The sequence below is a fragment of the Protomyctophum bolini genome (assembly GCF_963924005.1).
Source record: "Protomyctophum bolini genome assembly, chromosome: 15".
NCBI lineage: Eukaryota > Metazoa > Chordata > Actinopteri > Myctophiformes > Myctophidae > Protomyctophum > Protomyctophum bolini.
The window spans coordinates 36,966,792-36,988,283 of NC_137876.1; the positions used below are offsets into that span (position 1 = coordinate 36,966,792).

Sequence of the window (21,492 nt, forward strand, 5' to 3'; positions counted from 1 at the left end):
TGATGTGTTGCACTGTTATTGACTCTTTCACTCTTTTTAAATGATCATACAGCTATATTAAGTATGACTCTTTCACTGATTTTAAATGATCATACAGCTAGAGTCCAACAACAGATGCTATATATTTTGGGCCGATTGTTTTACCAATATTTTGTCTAAATGTGCTAAATGTTCTTAACAATTCAAATTTAATTTTGATTTGCTTAGCTTATCTCTTTTAGTAAATTGAACTTTTAACAAAATACAAATGTACGTGTACGTTTTGACGGATACAAAAATTAGGTTGAACTTGTTTTTTTTTAACCGCTTCAAATTCAAAGTTAGTCGATCTGCAAGCTCACGATACACGTGGCTCTAATGACCTACCCAAAATATAGACGCTAGGTTCACTTCAAAGCAGTTAAAAATTGCGACACATCAGCTGCTTGATTGCCGATACCGTCTGCAACAAAGTCAAATAAAGGCCAATATATTGGCCAACAGTGTTCATTTTGTCGACTATATTCGTCGACTACCTTTTTTCACTGACTAAAACGAAATAAAAGCTAAACAAAAACTAAGCTATGATGACTAAGACTAAATATATTGTCAATTTGTTGTGAACTTGAAGACCGGCTATTTTCAGAGCGCAACCAAGTGTAAAATCAGCCATCAAGGCCCGCCAAAATATTTTGTTTGTAGAGAAAATCAACTATAGATTTAGTCGACTAAAACTATACTAAAACTAAATCAAATGTGCTGTCAAAATTAACACTGTTGGCCAGACCGATTAAGTACAGTACATGCTTTTGTAAATTAGGTTTTATTTTTTGACACCTCACAACCAGTGCAGTCTTGTTTGGTCAGTTAATGTGTGTTGTTTGTTAGGTTAAAAGACTTTAGCTGTGTTCACTCCAGTGACTAGATAAACTAAGGACAGGGACAGATAGGCTCCTTATCTGACCGTCTTATCTAGACAAAGTAATTAGGCTTTATCTCTGATTATCAACAGTGCAGTCAGGCCTCAGGAAAACTCACATACAGTACTGCTATAACCTAGAATAGATGCTGTTAACAGTTAGCCTCTTAGGAGGTCCTCAGAGATACTGGGGGGGGGGGGGGGGTGACTTTTTTTTTGCATTAAACAAGGAAAAAAGAGCAGACCAAGCACCGAGCCAAAGGTCAAGTTTACAAAGTCTTAAGTGTTTAAGTGGTTAAATGTATGAAAACACACATTTAACACAAATGCAATATATAGTGGGGGATCCCTCTCTCAGCTATGGGTCCTTGGCCTGACATATAGGCATATGGAATAGAATATGATAGCCACAGCTTATTTTTGAAATCAGGTTGGTTTTTATTATCTAAGAACTTAATGTCTGAAATAAGAGTCCATAATAATTTAAGAGAATAATACATTTTTATTCATTTATTTTGTATCCATGTTGAAACAATTTGAAGGGGGGCTTCTGCCTGTGGATTGCGACAGTGAGGATTGCAACTTTAAAAGGAATTACTTAAAGGAATCGGCAAAGAATGTTAAAGATGTTTGTCACTACAACCTCGTTATCTAGCAGTAAATCTAGCTTCTTTTATGTTAACTTCCTTAAGTCTTAGCATAATATAATACTTGATATATACAGAGCCTGACCGTTCTGCTCAGAGTGTTTTTCATTTTAATTTATCCATTATCACTCCGTTAGAATAGAACCCCTAAATCCCCACATTATGAAGCAGAGCGGAGATGAATTACATTGGAAATATAATGCTACTGTTCAGCAGGCAAGAAGATCAGATTGCTTTAGTAAGACTCTGCACGTGGCTCCATATTTTAGCGTGGATTGAGCAGACTGTGCCCAGGAGAGCACAGGTTGAATATACATTAATGTAAAGCCTGCAATAACTTACTATTAATGTCTGTTAAATGGAAAAGGGGCATTATACAATATGGCCACAGTGTAAAACTTGACAGACTCTATAAAACCCAGACAACCCTTGGTTTCGATCCAGTTATCAGCTGCACTCATCTTCTTTGCGCTCTCTCTCTCTCTCTCTCTCTCTCTCTCTCTCTCTCTCTCTCTCTCTCTCTCTCTCTCTCTCTCTCTCTCTCTCTCTCTCTCTCTCTCTCTCTCTCTCTCTCTCTCTCTCTCTCTCTCCCTCTCTCTTTATTTTTTTGTTTAAAAGTCCTGATATATAACCAAGTAATTCAAGTAATTATTTAGATGCCTTTGTAATTTTTTTCCATGTAATTTTTGATGTTGAGTGAAAAGCAGAATCGGGGCAAGTAAGAAAAACAAAAGTCCTTTAAAATTTTGCACTGTTTGAAACAGATATGTTTTCCTAGATATTAAGAGCAGTTTATGTTCCTTTAAACTTAACAGGGTAAAGATTTAGCAATTAGGCAGTAATCATGCTCATTATACAGAGTAATCCATTTAAAACCTAACAGATGTCTGTTCCGACAGGGGGAAGGTGGGGGTCCCACTCGAACAATAATGCAAAAAATAGCCAATGTACAACCTCACAACGCGACGTGCTGGTGCGCATTGTGAGCTTGTAGATCGGCTATATTCCATGCGCTACACCGGTGTCCAACAAAGTATAAATCAGGCTTAATGCTGTAATGTTGGTGAAATGCTCAGGTGCAAGGTTGAAGTGGGGAAGAAGATTTTCTTTTTCTCCCTTAAGTGTCCACATGTTGACAGTCGACCATTTAATGGCACACTTAATTGCAGTGGCCCCTCAGTCCCTATGTATCATTGTAAATTAACGCTGAGGTTGCAGTGTTTTCTTAGAGATATTTTTCTTTTTTGCACTTCAAACATTTTCTTTTTACTTTTGTTTTGTTATTTTTTTCCCCGTCACGTTTTCTAACTTTGCTCATTGCTGGGTGGTTGACGGTACACATCCATATGACAAGGGGCCATGCAGCTCCGGGGTTTTGAATTGTCGAGCATTAGCTGCTTTGTAGCCAGAGCAGTAAAACTGTTTACAGCAGACATCTGGAGAAGCTAACATGGGGGCTTTGTTGGGCTTCGGTTATTATAAACTGCTAAACTATTCCAGTGGTTGAAGTGCCTTTTATTAAGATATGGTCTCAGACTGAGACTCCAGACAAAAATTGATTCCTGAGATTTTGCTGTCTTTGTTTACATGTCGCACGGTCATTTCATGGTTTACTGTGATTGATGTGGAAAGCCTATATGGACTCAATATTTCAATGTAGATAGGAAGCTGGGGCTCCTAGTCACTATTTACATACCACTCTCAGGTGACTTGTAAAGAAAAGTCCATTAAGTTTAACAATCAAATGTACTGAGAGCAGTATATAGAGACACAAAGCCACTGGAGGCCATCACAGAGTCTTGTATGCGCTCTCCCAATGCATTCCTAAATTCTTTTGTAAATATGTGGGGTGGGTCTATGTACCATCCAATTAGAAGGAAATCCGACATTGCTTTAACTATTTTCAATTCAAAGGAAGCGTTAGGGGTTGGGGTGAGGGGAACGGGGGGGCTCCACCGGTGGAGCTGTGAATCCCCATCGGAGACGCCTGTTTTCCAGGTTTCCCTGCTCTGCCAGGTGTTTGACATTGACTGGAGCTGGAGATGAATGTAGCTTATGGCAACCCATGGAATTGACCGACTCCTGGGAGTCCCAGCTTCCTGCAGTGAAAGTTTCCATTTTCAAAGCCCATCAGTTGCAGTGGGAGCGTTCCAGAACGTCCCATATGCCAGCACTGACAGTGAAGGAGGCAAACTTTCTCCTATCTATTGTACCCCTCCCTCCCTACCTCACCTCCACACACATACAGTAACAGTATTGTGCCCTTTAATATAAACATTGTTTAGCCCTTATTCATAAGGGAAACGCCTCCCAAAAGAGCACGCCGTACAGAATCCTCAGTACAAAATCCTTAGTGTTAATTTGCCTGGCTTCTGTAACCAAATTGATCCCTAAATGTTGCTTGTTGAAATTTGCGCACTAATTTTGAGCTAATTTAACACTACAGATTTTACTGTGTATTTCACCATTGCCACTGAGTGCAGTCACAGTCAGCTAATGGAATTGAACCCTATCAATTATTTACCTACATTTGCTTTCTCTTCCATTTTGTTGCATTTGCCATGTTATGACTCTTACTGCTTTCGTGCGGTTTTACATCGGCAAAAAATGTGTTGATGATCTACTTTGGGCAGAGAAGGTGATGGAAGTGATGTGAGTGAATTCGGGGGGTGGGGCAGAGATCCCCAGCTAGCTTTATTTTCTCTCATCTCATACCACACGCAACCTCCCCCTTTCTCCCACCCCCAGACCATAGCGGCAGGAATCCTTTGTCGGAGGTGTTCATCTGGAACAACTTTGCCACACTTGTTTTCATGTTCTTTTAGATTACAGGGCAGCCGGCCCCAGCTTTGAAGCTCCCCCCTCTCCCTTTTGTCTCTGTGCAATGCACTCTGGTAATTAACTTTGTCCTTCTTTTATTTGTTCCAGTCACTCGCAGTCCACTCTTCTGAGCATCTTCTCCCTGGAGTACCAGGTTAGAAGTTTTCTTCCTTTGTGAGCCCTGACAGGTGCCTAATTGAATGATGAATGTCCCTTTATTTCTTTGTAATTGAACTGCCAGCTCTCCGATTGGTTCGGAGGATGCCCCCCCTCAACCCCCACCCATGCACCCCTTTACCTTGCGGCCCCCTCCCTCCCTCCCCACTCCCTCCCTCCACGTACCGTACTCACGTTGTGGGCCCTTGCCTGCCTGCGTCTCAGTGGATGTCTGCCAAGCGCTCCCATCCATCTGTCTAATAACATCTAGCCCCTGCTTATTTGGTGGACCTGTAATAAATTATGCTAAACCATTATTATTCTGACAATAATAATTTCCCCGTGTAGTGCGGCTGCGTGTGCTAAATGTTTGCTGACTCGCACTGTCACTGCTGCTTTCCACGGCTGACAGCAGATGATGATAAATGGCCGTTGCCGCCAGTGGCAGAAGGCAGCACAGGCAGAAAATGGAGTCATTTATCATCCTCGTGACAGGTGTCACTCACACCACCCGTCTCTGCGGAATTACATTTTTTTTGTGTGTAGTAGTTTTTAAATAAGTTGTTTTTTAACCAATGCTCTTCTCCTCTATCCTCTATCATCCTCCCCCCTTTCACTTAAGATGGCAATTGAATTGCATGGAAATATGTTGTCAGGGTGTGCGGGATGTGAAATGGGGTCATTGTTTGATCGAAAAGGGGGAAATGAATACAAGGTTTGAATACAGAGGAGTGGGGGTGCGGGCGTTGAACAAGGTTGCCTTGACTCACTTTGACCCTGGGCAAACTTATTGAAATTAAATTACTATGACCCAGGCTCTCTTCTGCCTGTTCATATACAATAAAGCTTTCTAGACTGAACAACTCTGGCATTATGTTCAGGGGTACAGGAAAAGCATTGTGTTTTTGCCTCAGGCTAAACAACACTGCAATGAAACATTATTATATATGACATATATATTATTATTATTCTTGTTATTAATAATAATATTATTATTTACAGAACATCTCTATATTATAATTGGTATTATAAAAAATATGTATTTTCACAGAGAAGTCCTCAGTGTAAATCTTCTGAGAGCATACCCATTTTTACCCATTTTCATGTTGGGTCTATTTATACACCCAGTTAAATTATCACAGGGCATTTTACTATGTGCTTAATTTTGTGACTGTATATGCTTTTTGATACAGAAAAGAATCAAGAGAACTATGTCAAGACACCACTTCCCAGAGGTCATTGAGAGCTACTATCAAAGGTATTACTCTATTGTGTTGTTCTCTCTCGCTCACTCCCTCGCTCGCACGCACGCACGCTGTCTCCCGCTTTCCCTCTCTAAAGAAGGGAATTGCTAAAGTCATGTGACAGGAAGTGGACAGGGTTGGGAGTAGGTGGGCAACCATGACAGATATAATCTCCTCCAAACAAATCACCACCCACAGGATTCCTTCCAGACCTCTACTTGCACCTGCTTAGCCCTCACAAAGCTACCGCTTTGTTCTCCATGTCAAAGTGAAGAAGAACATTTAGGTAAATACCAACATAAATGGCATGGGGACATTTGCCTTATGCAGGCTTATGATGGGCTGATTATCCTTAATTCACTTAATGAATGAATAACAAAAATTATAAACAGGCTGTTGGGGGAGAAAGCTTCTTTGCATATGACAATTAGGCTTTATCTTGCTTATTAAGCCATTGTTCTGTGGATCTGAGGCTGGATAATGCACTTGTAATCCACTTATAACGGCAAACCTCAGAGATGATCTGGGTAAGATCTGAGGGCAGCTGCGTTTTTGTTGGCGAGGGGAGAAAGGCCTTTTTGGGCAGTGGGGGTTAACTAACTATCATATTGTTGCTGTTGGGGAGAAACCTTGTATCTCCATATCTCATATTTTTATGCTTTTTCATCAATGCCCTATTTTATACTTTTACTTTTATACTTATGACAGTGTTCCGCAAAGGTAGCTAAAATAGCCTATCTACAAGCACAGAATGCATTGCATTGCAACCATTCTGAACTTGTAGATCTGCTATATTGAAAACATTTTTTTTGTTTTTGCTCATAATTACTAAATACAGGGACACCAGGTTGAAAGTAGTTAAGTGTGTCTGTGGGTTTTCTAGATCTTTAACCACTGAAAAATATTAGCAAGAGCTTGTGACTAAAAGATGACTACAATGGATCCATTTGAACAGCAGTTCCTGAAAGGTAACGGTTTTGGAGATACAGGGTTTCCACCAGACAGTGACGATATGCTTGTCTGGCTTGAAGGAAATCTGAAGCTCACCAAGCAGTGTTGTTTAAACCGCACCAAGCCAGCCATATGCCACCTAGGGCAAAGTCATCAGGGACATTAACATGTCTTGGCTGGCCTGATCAAGTCCCCTCTCCCCTTCTGTCTGCCTTTTGTGGGCCATGTTTTTTTTTTTTAACTCTCTGCTGTTGTTGTTGTTCTTTGTTCTAATGAAGGTATCTGACTGAAGCCAAGGCACGTCCCACTGCCCCTGTCCTGTTGGAGTTGGCCAATGAGGTAATGGCGTGACCTCTTTCCTTTGTCCTTTTTGGTTCACTTCAAGTATTTCGCCTGCGTCAGCATTTACTTTATTTTCCATTGAAAGTGCATAACAAATTTGTCTTAAAAAAATAATAATACAATGCCCTTTACTCAAAGAGCTGGCTGCAGTTTTATGAACGCCCCCCACCCTCCACCTCCACCCCCACCCTTGTCTGTTAGTGATTATGGAAATTGGTCAAATGGTCCGCTCTATTATCAATTATTTAATGTAATTAGGTCTCGCGTCCTTTAGGCAGATGTGAAAATACTTTTGGTGTTTTTATTATGTAATTTTCCAAATTGATGTTCTCGACTGCAAACTGCGGACAGGTGATGGCAGGGTCAGTGGTCAATTCCTCACTTCATCACAGCGGCTCAGTTTAGGGTTTCCATTCTTTCTTGATGTATTAGTAGCATTTTGAGATATTCTTTTTGCAGCACAAAGTCTATAAAAGGCCAGGTTACTGAGAGCCATACCGATAACTCAAAAAGACGAGTGTGGGGTGTTTGGGTGGTTAACTGTTAAGCCCCTTGCTTACAGAGCCCATTTTATTTGCGTGTAAAAATCGAACGGAAAACATTTATTACGATCCCATGCTTTTCTATGTCCCCTTGCACACCGATGATGTGGCGAGTGGATGTGGTGGTGCGTACCTTTTTTCAATCCAATCTGACCCAGTTTGATTCCTTCATTTATTCGGATGCGTTAAAAATGGACCAATAAAAAAATCCCTTTGGACTCATGACACCCCTGGCCAAGCTGATGCATATTATCAGCTTTAATCTACTCATTGGTGACTAGTATATAGGGGTGGGCAATTACCTGAAAATGTATCGAAACCGATATTTTGAACCATTTACTGACTTAATCTTGCAGGTATCGAGAAGGTTTTTTTATATCTTCTTGTGTTGATATAAGAAATAAATACAAAAGTAATCAAAAATTGCCAATCTACAAGCTCACAACTCATCGCATCGTGAAGCATGTAGAGCTTGTAGATCTGCTATATGATATAATATCCTTTAAGATTATAATGTGCTGGTTAAGTTGTTGTGTATGTAATGTATACATCTGTATGTATACATCTATTTGTTACTGTATATATTTCTGTGTGTGTGTGGGGGGTCCTTTTATTTGAACTGTTTGACATAGCTACATTTCCCTTTCTCAACATTTAACCCATTCTGACCTGAGATCAGATTCATACGAGGTTTCCACTGGACACACACTGGTCTGATGAACCCATTCTGACCTGAGATCAGATTCTAAAAATGTCAGTCGTTCTTCGAATTTTTCAAAAATAGCAGACCTACAAGCTCGTATCGCGCCACTCGGTGGCGCGATATGAGCTTGTAGATCTGCTATTTTTCAATAGGTAAAGCATAACATGATGCTAACACCAAAATGGGTGCCCGGTCAGAATGGGTTAAATGTCAATTTAATGTTTTTTTGTTTTGTTTTTTTGTTCTATATTTAAATGAGCCTATGAGATAACGGGCTTCTCGGTCTAATCTGAAATCAGAATAGTTTGCATGCATCAGTGACACCTCAAAGCTAACTGTCATTACTCATTCTCCATTTAATTGACATATGATTTTTTTTCTTCCAAAGGATTAAACTGCGCTCAGAGATAACTGTCTATGAACCATTTAACTGTCATTTTAATACGCTACTTAACATTTAAACCAAGCACTCATGGTCTCCCAGACAGCTAATTGATGTAGTTTCAGCCCTTTATGAGACAATATATCTCCAACAGGGGGAAATGATTAACAATGATGAGAACTATTCATGGATTTTCTTTTTTTGACCCCCCATAACTACTATGAATATGGATTCCAAAGGATAAAGTTGCTATTTTTTGTATATTTTATGTGGTGTTTCATGTAAAGGTCAGTTAAACATGCATGCTTTAGGCCAGGGGCAGTAAGATCGCCTGTGACAACCATTAGCATTGGAGTTCTAATAAAACCCAGACCAGAGTTTTCACTGAACAGTAATTATTTTCAGTGGGTGTTCAAGCGCCTGTGAGTCTTAGTCACATGTTAAACTCGCCAAGTGCTGCGATCTGACTTGAAAAGCGAGATGGACTCATGATTAATATGAAAATTAGGGAGACGCAAGTACCTGAACTAATCAGGTAGTCCTTATTCAGAATGGGCCGGCAATGGTAATGTCGCCATTTCTCATGTGTCAGCCCTGATGTGGGTTACTTGGGATGCAACGCTCTCTTGTTATCCAGAGGTGTGAATGGAGCACAGGGAAACGAGTACAGAGAGGGATGAACCAAGGCGAGAGAAAGAAAGGGAGGAGGTTTCACAACAGAGAAAGGAGCGCGCTTTAGCTGCGGGCTACGTAAGCTAACTCAGGCTTGCTGTTGCAGATGAGGTCTTAATGAAGATGAAGATGATGTCTGTTCACCCCGTAATAATTATGGACATGTTTGGCCTTTTTCTGTAAGCTGCCGTGTTCATGCAATATTATGGAGATGTTAACAAATTGGACCGCTAGTGGAAAATACTTTTGTGTGGAGACGGAAAGCTTCCTCAGCTTCCAGCACTACCATGATGCATCACAGGAAAGATAAAACACTCCAATCTCACTACAGGCTGAGGGCAAATCCACTTTTGGTCCCCAATTATGCTAACAAGAGAAAAAATGTTCTCGGCTCCAAGAACGTTGTGTTTCATAATGAAGTAGCCCGGAAAGGCAAAGTCTGCTAGGGTCTTTTTTTCATTCATTTTTTTCCTGTTCCCTCAACAGTTATAAGAGGCTGTGGGATTTTGTAAGTAATTAGTATAGCAGGGAGTCGTTTCATGTATTTTCTATTTGCATATAATATTGTTTTTAGACAAAGCCCAGATACAATGTTGAAATTGTTTCAGTCAAACACCATGCATGCTGTATACATAGTGTAGATGTAGTCTTATTAGACTCTGTTTTCTTGGCTGTAAATTGAATTGTATTGTATTGTGCTAGCTACAGTAGAGCCTGACCCATATGGAGTAATACATTTGGATACCGATATTTTGTCTCTTTCTCTCAGTTTTCATATATGCACATTTTATCTGATAATGTATACGCCGATAGGCCAATATCGGCCAAATAAAATACATCATCTCCTTGCATAGTATTTTATTATAGTCTGAACTATGGGAAATTGGAAGGAATGTTTAGGATAGGGTTTTGGCTTAGGACGTTGGTTAGCTGATTCTACACTGTACAGTCAGCAAGGTGTGACTCAATCAGTCCGGAAAGTAGCAAACATAATTACTGCTCATCTCTCTGTCATGACTTCTCCCTGATCTCCAAACGAGCACTTCACCTCTCAATTGTTCAAAAAATACTGAAGTCTTAGGTCCTCCCCTTCGTCTTGCAGATTGCATTTTCCTCAGTCCCTCTGGTATGTCCTGCTGGTTCTTTCCTTAATAATCGTCCTACGATTAAGGCTCTTCAGTGTCTGGAGCCTGGGCAATATTGTTATGCTGCTTTTCTTATGAGATGAGAGACTACCGTCTTCTATTTGGTCTTGACAGAGGTGAAGGCATTTGGGCTGTATAGCTTGGCTACATAATAACCGTTCTCTTGTTCCTGTGGGAAAGGTTAGTGCAAAGCAAGGCTCAAAAAAGACCAATTTGCGCAGGGGCTCGTCGAAAGTTGGGTCAAGGTTTTGAAACGGGACAATATAATTTGGAGCCATTAGAATCATTATTATCTAAGCTATGTGACATCAGCCTATAGGGCTTGACTGGCTGTGTTATTTCACTGGCGTAATTTTCGAGCTGTTTGAAATCTCTTTGAAACATGTTCACACTTCCATTCAAACTGGATATGTGGGAGTTATTCTGAAGGTCTCACAATGGCGCCATTCTCTACAGGAGAATAGGTGTTCTAAACCGTCTCCATTTTGAGATAACCTTCCAACTCTCTATTGAAGCCATTGCCTGGCTTTTATTAGGCCTAATTCGACTATTCCTTTTCCTTGCTCAATCTGTGTCCAGGTGGACCTGTCCCCAGCACTGATGGCTCGTCTCATCTTGGACAGGTTCCTTCAGGAGCAGGAGGGTGAAGTCGGTGAGTAACACCTTTCTGTTTGCCTCACTGTCTTCGTCATCATCCCCTCCTCTCAGTCTTAATTGTAACAATTTGCCCCACCGTAAGATGGTGTATCTTCAGCCTGTCCAAGCCTAATGAGAGACAGACCACTTTCAGTTGTAGGCAGTGAAATCCTCTGTTAATTTAACCCTGAGAGTGCATTTTTACAATCTTAAGCCAGTGGTTCTCAACCTGTGGGGTGCGAGTTGGATTAATATTAAAAAGTGATACCAATAAATAAGAACTTAAAGTATATTGCATTAGTTCCATTGGTTGCGATTCTTGCGTACCACCGACTTATTCCTAATATACTTCACCGTATGACAAAAAGCTAAAAACGGATTATCTACAATTCTACATGCTCACAGTGTGTCACATAGCGACGTGTTGAGCTTGTATAACAAAATCTTTAACTATAATAACTTTCCCCAAATCTGTACGTCAGGTTGAAAGTTAAATGAACCAAGATGATTTTACTGTGTTAGCTGCAACCTCAGGCACATGACTGGCAATTAGCGCCGGGAGGACCACCCACCTCTCAGCTACAGTTCGGATCAAGCCTTGCTCACTTCATCAGCTTACAGTATTTATACCCACCACCACTATCTGTCCCCCACCCCTCACCATCTCTTCTTCACTCACCTTCTGCACCCCATCCCTCCCTCCCTCCCTCCCTCCCTCCCTCCCTCCCTCCCTCCCTCCCTCCAAGGAAATTGGGTTGAGGGGGGAAAGCGTGGCAGAAAAAGCAAACGTTTCTGGGCAGCGCTGATGGACACACTGTGGGAGAGCCAGATTCCAGACACAAATATTTTTGCTTGAATATTTCACAGAAATTGTCCAGGAATTGTGTGTGTGTGTGAGTAATTGTCGGGTTCGTTGTGGTTGATGATCTGTTTTCTCTCATGACTGGGTATTTTCTCAAGTGTGCTATTTTGGGCGGCATGATTATGGTCCTGATATTTAAAATTACTTTTCACTTTCTATTTATCTTCTTTTTTTTTTACATGCTATTATTAATTTAACAATTATGTGGAATGACAAAGAAATGAATCTTTACTGTCTCTGTCTTCCTCTTCCTTATAACTACAGTTTCACTTCGTCAGACTCATCCTGACGATTGTACAGGGGTGTGTGTGTGGTAGCTAGCTTTTTGAGAGGGAATCGCATGATGTTGAAAAGACGTGCCTTAGATTTAATCAAGAAAGAGATTAAAGTGGATGTGTGTTATTTTCAACTTCACCACAGCACAGCCATTTGTCAAAGTCAGAGATGTGATTGCTTTGGACCCACCGTTATCCACTGCCTGTCAAAATACTAGTCTGAGCAGCTTGTAGTACAGGACATTCGCCCAGGAGAAGCGTTCAGTCTCAGATACTAGCAGAATACTTACCCCTCCATCTCCATATGGTGGAGCTGGGCGTGAATATGTCGCTCTGAATAGATTGTGTGCTGGTGAAATTGCCTGGCTGATCATGGGAATGGCTGTATTTCCAAACTGTATTGTGACCATATTGACTTGACTATATACTGCCATAGAAACCAATGGTGCTTGCGGCCCCGTGAGTGTGAGTTCTGTTTATACATCACCTCTGCTCTCAGCAGTGACCTGCGTGGCCCGTGGCAATGAAATGCTGCCTGCATGGGTACCACGGTCAGATCATCCAATCTCCCTGTGTGTATATTAGACTTTTGTAATGCGTTTCCATTATGAAACAATGCAAGGATAATTGTCTTTGCTGGCAATTAGCTAACAGGTTGGTTCAGTGCTATTGGCAGGCATATCCATCATTGTGTGTGTGTGTGTGTGTGTGTGTGTGTGTGTGTGTGTGTGTGTGTGTGTGTGTGTGTGTGTGTGTGTGTGTGTGTGTGTGTGTGTGTGTGTGTGTGTGTGTGTGTGTGTGTGTGTGTGTGTGTGTGTGTGTGTGTGTGTGTGTGTGTGTGTGTGTGTGTGTGTGTGTGTGTGTGTGTGTGTGTGTGTGTGTGTGTGTGTGTGTGTGTGTGTGTGTGTGTGTGTGTCCAGTGGGAGGCGGACTGAGCAGATCAATAGACTTCTATATAAGGGACATTACCCCCAACTGGGTGAGCGGCTTGCCTTTGCCTCGCACCATCTTTTTTTATTCCCCTTCTCTTTCCCTTTGCATTTAAGAGACACAGGAATGGGGCCTTTGGGACTGTGGAATATATGTACAATCACTAGCACTGGATCAATACAGAGTTTTAAATTGTTTTCTGTCTTTTCCTTGTTTTGTTTTGCTGGCTGGTTGCTGCCTGCCCCCCACCCCCTCCCCCCACCTCTACTTCCACCACCCACCCACTCATCCCCCCCTTGTCTAGTAAAGTATTGGAGAGCGCATCAGTCAGGCAGGACGAAAGCTTATCTGGTGGCACATGTAAATAAATCAATACATTCAAAGCAGTTTTATCACGTATTGAATATTATATCAACATCCATAATGCTCCTTGTCTCATGAAAGCAGACTGCGTTCTGCGTTGCAGGGAGGGGGTGAGTCGTAAGAGCGCTCGCCATGAGATGCCAAACAACAACCAGCCCACAGCGAACATGGCGTCATGTACCGCACTTTGGCGACACCATGTTATTTCGTATCTGCAGTACTGTATTATCAGTTTTGTATCCATCTTCTATGTGCTGTATTAAGATCACTTGGTTCATGTATATCACAATATGGTGTTTCTAGTCATAGTATGACTTGGAGGGAGAGGAGAGGATTGGATATACGATGGACATAATTTATTTTCTGTATCTCTCCACCAATGGCCTTCACTTTAACTATATATATTCAGCCATGTTTTGATTTTCTAACCCAGTGGTTCCCAAACTGTGGTGCGTGCACCCCTTGTGGTGAGCAAGCACCTTCTAGGGGGTGCGCGACATGAAAAGGCTAATGGTGGTGCTATGGTTTTATTGTAAATTATATGAACATACTATGCCAATATATGGCAAGTATGCAGCCTATGCTGCATATATATGGTCCATATTCAGGTTCATATGTGCATATATGTGGATACATAGGAAATATATGTCTCTATATAGCTTATGCAATTTATATTTCTATGTGGGGGGGTGCGTCAGGCCGTCAGCTAGGCCAGGAGTTTAACAGGGTGTGCATGGCCAAAAAGGTCTGGGAACCGCTGCGAGTCTAACCGAAGTTACTTTTCAAAAAGTAGATTTGTGGAGCTCCTGCTGCTTCATTCTATCTTTCTATCGCTTCATCTTTCACTGTATTCTTCCTCTGACATGAGCTGATGATGTGCCTCTAGATTTAGACATACTGTACATACTTTCTTTTTTTCCTCCTTTCTTTTTTGGTGAAGGCAATTTTGCAAGCCATTTGACCTTTTCCATTTTCCCAAGGCCCAACGGCAGATTAGATTGCTGCTCCGTGTTTTGTAACTATATGTGATTCGGCTGCCTTTTGAGATTTATTGTCACATTCCTTTACAGAAGCCGCGTAGGCAAGGTTATAAATGTCTTAACGTTTGATGTTCGCACTGTGAGAACACTGGGGTCCCCCATGATGATCCCCTCAGTTCTGTGAGAGAATTCATAATGACATCACTGTGTTTTGCAGATCAGGGGTGTCGATAACTGAATACAGTATTATGTTCCAAAAGTAGAATCTCTTACTCATACCTGATTTATACTTGGTTGCACGCTGCGTTTCGCACCGAAAATAGCAGATCTACCTGCTTGCATGTAGATCTGCTATTTGTGGTGCCCTACATCAACATAAATCAGGCTTCAGTATCTAGTGTTGCTGTTATGGTTCTTCCTCCTGCAGCTTCTTAAACTGCTTCCCTCTCCTCCCTCGCACATTGTGTGTGTGTGTGTGTGTGTGTGTGTGTGTGTGTGTGGCAGTCTCTCTTCACATAATGAGAGCAAGGGCACTTCATTAGCAAGGAGGAAGTAAGGAAGGAGCAGTGGAGTATGTGCGCGCCCGTGTGTCTCTTTGCGGTTCATGGTGTGTGTGTGTGTGTGTGTGTGTGTGTGTGCGTGCTAGCATGCGTGCAGGCCAGGGTGGGTGGAGGGGAGGTAAGCATCGGCGTGGCACTTCACTTGACAAGTATACTAATTACTCCTTTTCAGCAGAGGAGCTCTAGTCAGCCTCCTCCGACACAGTCTAATGGCCTGACCTAGGGATCCTCTCTCTATGGCAGAGCTAGCCTGGACCTAGTACTATTACTATGTACGCACACATGCATGTGCGTGCGTGCTTGCGTGTGTGCACAAGTGCACATGTACACACAAAGTCTCATTTCACTGCTATCAGGGAGAATCAGGTGGAAGCAGATCAGTTCTGCCCCAGTAACCTCTGCAGGGACTGGGCTTCTCCCCTTCACAGGAGATACCAGCTCATATCATCAACTAGCACCACCACACAGCCACAGACATAAAAAAACACACACACACAACACCCCCCTGACCCCCCCCCCCCCCCCCCCCCCTCTTCTTCTGACTCATCCACTCTCTCTTTCCCATCTCCTTTTTCCCCCCTTTTTTTTCAATACAGGAGGATAAATTTAAAAGGAGTAAATTGGAAAATCAAATGAGGGCTTTAGGCAGCCGCAGAGATTTGCAGAGCTGTCGGCCGGCGTCTGAGAGCCTCATCCATCATGTCCCACAAGTAGTCAATTCCTCTAGTATCTGTAAATGTTTTCAGATATTAGCCAATTTATATGCTCCGAGATTCATCATGGAAAATCAGCTTTAGCGGCGCGCATTATCAGGACCCGTCTCTCCCTTGCTCCATGAAGTTTGATGAACGAGCACCCCGCCACAGCTCAATGGCTTGAGCATGGAAACAAGGGGGGGTGTAGAGGATGTAACTGCCCCCCCACACACATGCACCCCCCCCCCCCCCCACACACACACCCCTAGAAAAAAAAGTGGTTTTTTTAATTAATAAACAAACTTGCAGAGGAGCTCATCAGTGTCAGGGGCAATAACGATCGTCATCCGTTATTGTTTATTATGGTCCTCCCTCAACAAATGTTGCCGTCTAATGAGGTTTCTCGCCATTTTTTCGTATTTGAGTTAATGACTTTTTCACCCTAGTGGAAAAAAAGAGGAGTTGTTACAAATGACACAAGTAAGGGATGACAAATCAAGCCAAGGTTATGTCGCTATTACCTTCCCATGTACAGCTTATCTTGTTTTGGTAGGTGTGTATGAATTCAGTAGGCTAACACAAGGATGTTTTGTGAGTTGTTTACACTGGTTGTTTTCTTTAGCAATTCCCAATGGAGGCGTAGCGTTTCCCCATCTATTATTCCCCTGCACTGTGTTCCTGCTGTTCAGATGTTGACGATGTGATGCCTCAGTCAGAATTTATACCAACATGGGACAATTACAGTAAATTTGGCGAATGTTTACAAGGTGCGAAGTTGTGCTGCAGGGCTTTGTTCTCTGCATGTGGCGCTCCTCAGATTATGCTTTCCTTATTTTTTTTTGCGTGTTTCCTTTTTGTTGTCTATTCTGCAAAAGCCTTTTTGTGTGTATATTTAAAGACCTGTGCGTGTGGCTGGGAAGAGCTTAGGGTGGCATGGATTAGTGCTGCCATGCAAGGCAGAGGCGTCTCCTAATAAATGTATGCTCATGTCGGAGGCTGCAGTGATGCGAGAGATGCAAGGGCCCTGTTGTTATTTACTGCGGTGTTTGCGCACATCGGCGAATCCAGGCGCTGCAAATGGCATTACAGCCTGTGATGAATGAGCATTAGGGTAAACTCATTTTAAAAGCAGCCTGATTTATTATCGGCCTGGCCTTCCATTTTCATCAGGTCAATGCTTGGCTGAAATTCCACAATGTCAGCGCCAAGGTCACCTCTTTATGGCTATTTTTAACCCCATCCCTCAAAAGAGGGAAGGGAACCGTATCGCTTATCACGGCCATCTACAGAAAAACATTGAAGGCCTGAACAGACTGAGTGAGAGAAGTCTAGACCTGGAGGAATGCATGTGCGTTTGTTATGTGAGAGACCAGAATGTGGTGGTGGTCAACCTCCAATTATGAGCGCTAGTAAGACAAGAGCTTTAATGGCCAACGTTTGCCTTCAGGGAGGTTTATTACACACTACTGTTTTGCAGAAGCAGCGTCAAATCTATAAAACGACCATTAGGAAGGGGAAAAAATCAATCAAAATGCCATTAAAGTGGAATAAGTTGCCAATATTGCTGATGTGGTTTCGGGGCCTTTGATTTTCCTTCAGATTATTAGGCACAGTCGAGTAGTGACTTTGTTAAGGGAAACCAGTGTTGTTGGGGAGTAATATTTCTCCCGGCTTCATAAAGTTTGCTGCCTCATATTTCCCGCTTTATTGATTATCCATTATCATTTGTCATGAGGTGTCCTAACTCAAGGGGAAAATATAACCCTCTTTCTTCACTGCCGCCTGCACTGCACAGGGAACATGGTATGGATCTGCGTGCGAAGGTACCAATCTCAGAGAAAAATGAGCAAAGAAACAAAGCACGGCTATGTACACGTACAGTACCTTGCAAGGAGAGTGGAGGAGGTTGTGTTGGGCAGGGGGTGGCCATGGACGGGTTGGGGGAGAAACGGAGAGGAGTGCGCAAGAAAGGCGGGGAGAGAGAGACCCACAAGAAGACAGGGTGGAGAAAGATGGAAGACACAGAGTGTGAAGGCTATAGTGCCTGATTTATACTTGGTTGCACATCCTGTCGTGCACTGAAAGCGTCACACCTACAGTCTCACGGCATGTCGCGCCGTGGCGTGTTGTGAGCTTGTAGAGCTGCTATTTGCGGTGTATGACACCAGTGCCGCAACTACGTATAAATCAGGTTTAGCACTGACGGAGGTCGAATCTCCCTCCACCCACTTCCGTCTTTATTTCAACTTAAGGGGGAGTAGATGAGGTATCGTGGTGCCGTATTTGTCCTTACTCGGCCGGGGGGTTTGATAGTCTTCCGAAGGGGTTGTACGTACATGCATACATACATACATACATACATACATACGTATATGTGTGTATGTGTGTGTGTGTGTGTGTGTGTGTGTGTGTGTGTGTGTGTGTATATGTATGTGTGTATATATATATATATATATATATATATAATGTATGTATGAGAGAGAGAAAAAGACAAGACAGAGGAGGAGGGGATGTTCTGATGGTTTTATGTTTTCTAGTAAAGGTCTTTTTCAAAATAAGGTTCATTTAATATAGGCTCATAGATCACAAGTCAGCACTTATAAAAGCTAGACCTGAGTCCTTTAAGCTGACTTTATTTCATTGGGAGCCTTTTAACTCCTTATTCTTATATGTTTCTATAAATCTTCAAATTAGCTGTCCTGTTGTTAGCATTTATATCTGTGCTAGGAGAGCTTAGGAGGAAGCACTATGCTGTATTAGTATAGGCTCCATCCATCCATGCTTGAAATGTGAATAGAAACATTCCTGGTATTGTCAGTAATGCCTTTTAGGACTGTGTGTGTATATCACTAAAATGGCATGCCTGGACCATTTCGTCACACAATGATACAATCCATTTAATCCAAATCTTTTTAAGAAATGATTTAAGGATTTTTTTTGCTGTTGCAGTACTAGGAAATCAATCCTGCGGGCTCGCGTGCTGATTTATAATGTTAGTGGAGCAGGGATGGGGATGAAAGATGCAAAATAGTCATCGTTCATAACATAGATAAACTACATGGAGCTCATGTGCTCTGGACTGAAACATTTATCTATGGAAGATCTGTATAGGCTTCCAGCAGCCAGCCAATGGACTACGGCAGATATACTACACGTATAGTGGCATGGTGAATTATGTTAAACCTCTCTTAAGTGTCTATATCTTCCCTGTTGTTACTCTGTCTTTGTCGCTCTCCAGTCAATGTTACATTCTTAAAGTGTGCATGATGTGTAAAGGTTAGACAAACTATGTCGTTTGGTGCCATTTGCATGGCAGTGTGTCTCACTGTGTATCTTTCTCTCTCTCTCTCTCCCCTCCCTCTGCTTGTCTTGTTCACAGCCTGTAAGTCAGTCCTCAACAGCATGCTTAAGGAGCCATCATTAATCCTAAACCAAACTCTAGCCAATCACATCTACCAGGTGAGTGTCTAAGATTCATACTCCTATTTTACCGCTGTTTCGGCGCTGTAGTGCCGAAATGATTTCGGCTCGTCAGAAATGTTCAGTAGCACCGAAGAGCCGACTTTAGGACGGTACCCACCCCCTCGAACCAAAAATGACGTCACATTGTAGGCTCTACAGAGCCGAACCGACTTTTATTCGGCTCTAAAATAAGAGTATGAATCGCGCCTTATTCTCCAAATCAAAATAGACAAACACTGTACTTTATCAAGCTGTAATCACATGTGGATTGTGGATCTGAAGACACGATATATTTGCATGATATAAAATAATAATTATAAACAAAGAAACATTTCCAGATACATTTTATGTAAAAAAGAAAAATCACAATAAAAATCAAGAAAGCAAGATTTTCTTCCAAACACTTCTAACTCAGTGCTGTATTTTACCTGGAGATTGTGGCACTACCCTTTCCATGTCTTTGTAAATTAATTAATTCATGTATAGTCAGGTTTCTTAATGTTACTGTACCACCTGTCTGACAGACAGTGTCAGGCTCATGTTTGCAGATGAAACCACGTGAGAGCCGGCGGTCATGCCTGCCAATCCGCTGGTTGGTGTCTCTCGTGTTTTCCCTGGCACCCGTTACGGGTGCAGCCCCCCCCCTCCTGCACGAAATAATGCCTCACACCCCCTCCTATTTTTCAGTGCACAATAAATGACTGCTGTTATGGACCGCTGGTAGACTGCATCAAACAGTATCCTATCCCATAAAATTTTAAGTCTGAAATTGACGAGGAGCTATTGAAGGGGATGAGATGTGTCTGGCTTCACCTGACATAAAAGTTCTGCTTCACAGAGGAAGTGTTTCATCCCCGCCTGCCGCCCCGCCATCACTGTTACAAGGCGCTGGGAGGAGGGGGAGGGAGCGAGGAGAGGGGAGGGGAGACTAATCTAAATGCATCTCCATGTTCACATAGTGAAGCAGGTCCAATGTTCTATGCCACTGGGGGGGTCTGGTTTATACGCCTTGGTGGAATTATGATCATAATACTCTCATTTCTTTTGTTTGCTAATGCTTCCATTCATTGGCCCTAAAAAAGAATAAATAATGGAAAAATGGAAAGGTAATAATTACATTTATCACATTTGTGTTGGTTATTAATCATCGGTGATTCACGTGACACTGTTGCCTTTTAGTTGTGACATTTTCTGAACTGCATCAGCACCATGGAGAGTTCTTGACATGACGTTCCAACATAAACCATCTCCAAATGGTTTAGTTCATTTTACAGTCTTTTACTGTATTACTTTCTCAGTATTTTTCCTTTATTATCTTTGCACACATCTTTGCTGTCTGCTACCTTGGCTTGGACCATAAGGGTGGGGCTGGAAGTCTGGGCTATTTAGAGCTATACAGCTGGGGAGCAGACCACGATTGTGTGTGTGTGTGTGTGTGTGTGTGTGTGTGTGTGTGTGTGTGTGTGTGTGTGTGTGTGTGTGTGTGTGTGTGTGTGTGTGTGTGTGTGTGTGTGTGTGTGTGTGTGTGTGTGTGTGTGTGTGTGTGTGTGTGTGTGTGTGTGTGTGTGTGTGTGTGTGTGTGTGTGTGTGTGTGTGTGTGTGTGTGTGTGTGTGTGTGTGTGTGTGAGATTGTGTCTGCGCATGCTTGTGTGTGTGTGGCATTGTGTCTGCGCATGCTTGCATGTGTGTGGCAGGAGGGGGATTCTGTTTTGGGTCCCCTGTTCATAGCCAGTCAACCCTGTCCCACCCTGCCCTCCGTCCTCGTCCCCTCTCTTTACCTTTCTTTCACACTTCCTCCCTTCAGTGTCAGATTGCATTCAGTCACTCTGCCACAGAGAGTTCATGATAACCGCCCCACTGCTTTGGAACGCCTCCATCTCCACATCAGAAAATTGGCTCTGATGCACGTGTGCTGCTTAGGGTATGCATGTATTTATCGCTGGGCCTTTTGAGTGATTTGTGGGTGGTATACTGCCTGCAGGAGTTACATCTTTTTTCTTTTCTAAAAAAGCTAATTATGCATATGATATCTGGCCTTCGCGAATGCAGAATGTGTGCAACCGCTGCCATGTCTCATTCAGAATGGCATTTATTGTAAAAGCATTTTGATATATTTTAGAGGAATGAGTAATCCAGGGGCTGTTTGCCTTTTGCCAAATTGGCATTTGTTCAATCTTCTGTTTTCTTTAAAAGTTTTGTCTTGCTCATTTGGGTAATGTACTTAGGA

The 21,492-nt window shown here is 42.4% G+C and overlaps 1 protein-coding gene across 2 annotated transcripts in view; it reads left to right on the top strand.

Annotated features, from left to right (window-relative positions):
* The window catches only part of cdin1 (CDAN1 interacting nuclease 1), a 67,213-nt gene that overhangs the window by 10,802 nt on the left and 34,919 nt on the right, over nt 1–21,492 (top strand). The window contains exons 3-8 of one of the 2 annotated variants that reach the window (XM_080783273.1): nt 4,474–4,519; nt 5,715–5,779; nt 6,995–7,055; nt 11,082–11,154; nt 19,183–19,262; nt 19,953–20,002. In XM_080783273.1, coding sequence (XP_080639399.1) covers nt 4,474–4,519; nt 5,715–5,779; nt 6,995–7,055; nt 11,082–11,154; nt 19,183–19,262; nt 19,953–20,002 — 375 coding nt within the window. The remainder of the gene's footprint in view (nt 1–4,473; nt 4,520–5,714; nt 5,780–6,994; nt 7,056–11,081; nt 11,155–19,182; nt 19,263–19,952; nt 20,003–21,492) is intronic. The other variant, XM_080783274.1, reaches the window with a different exon arrangement.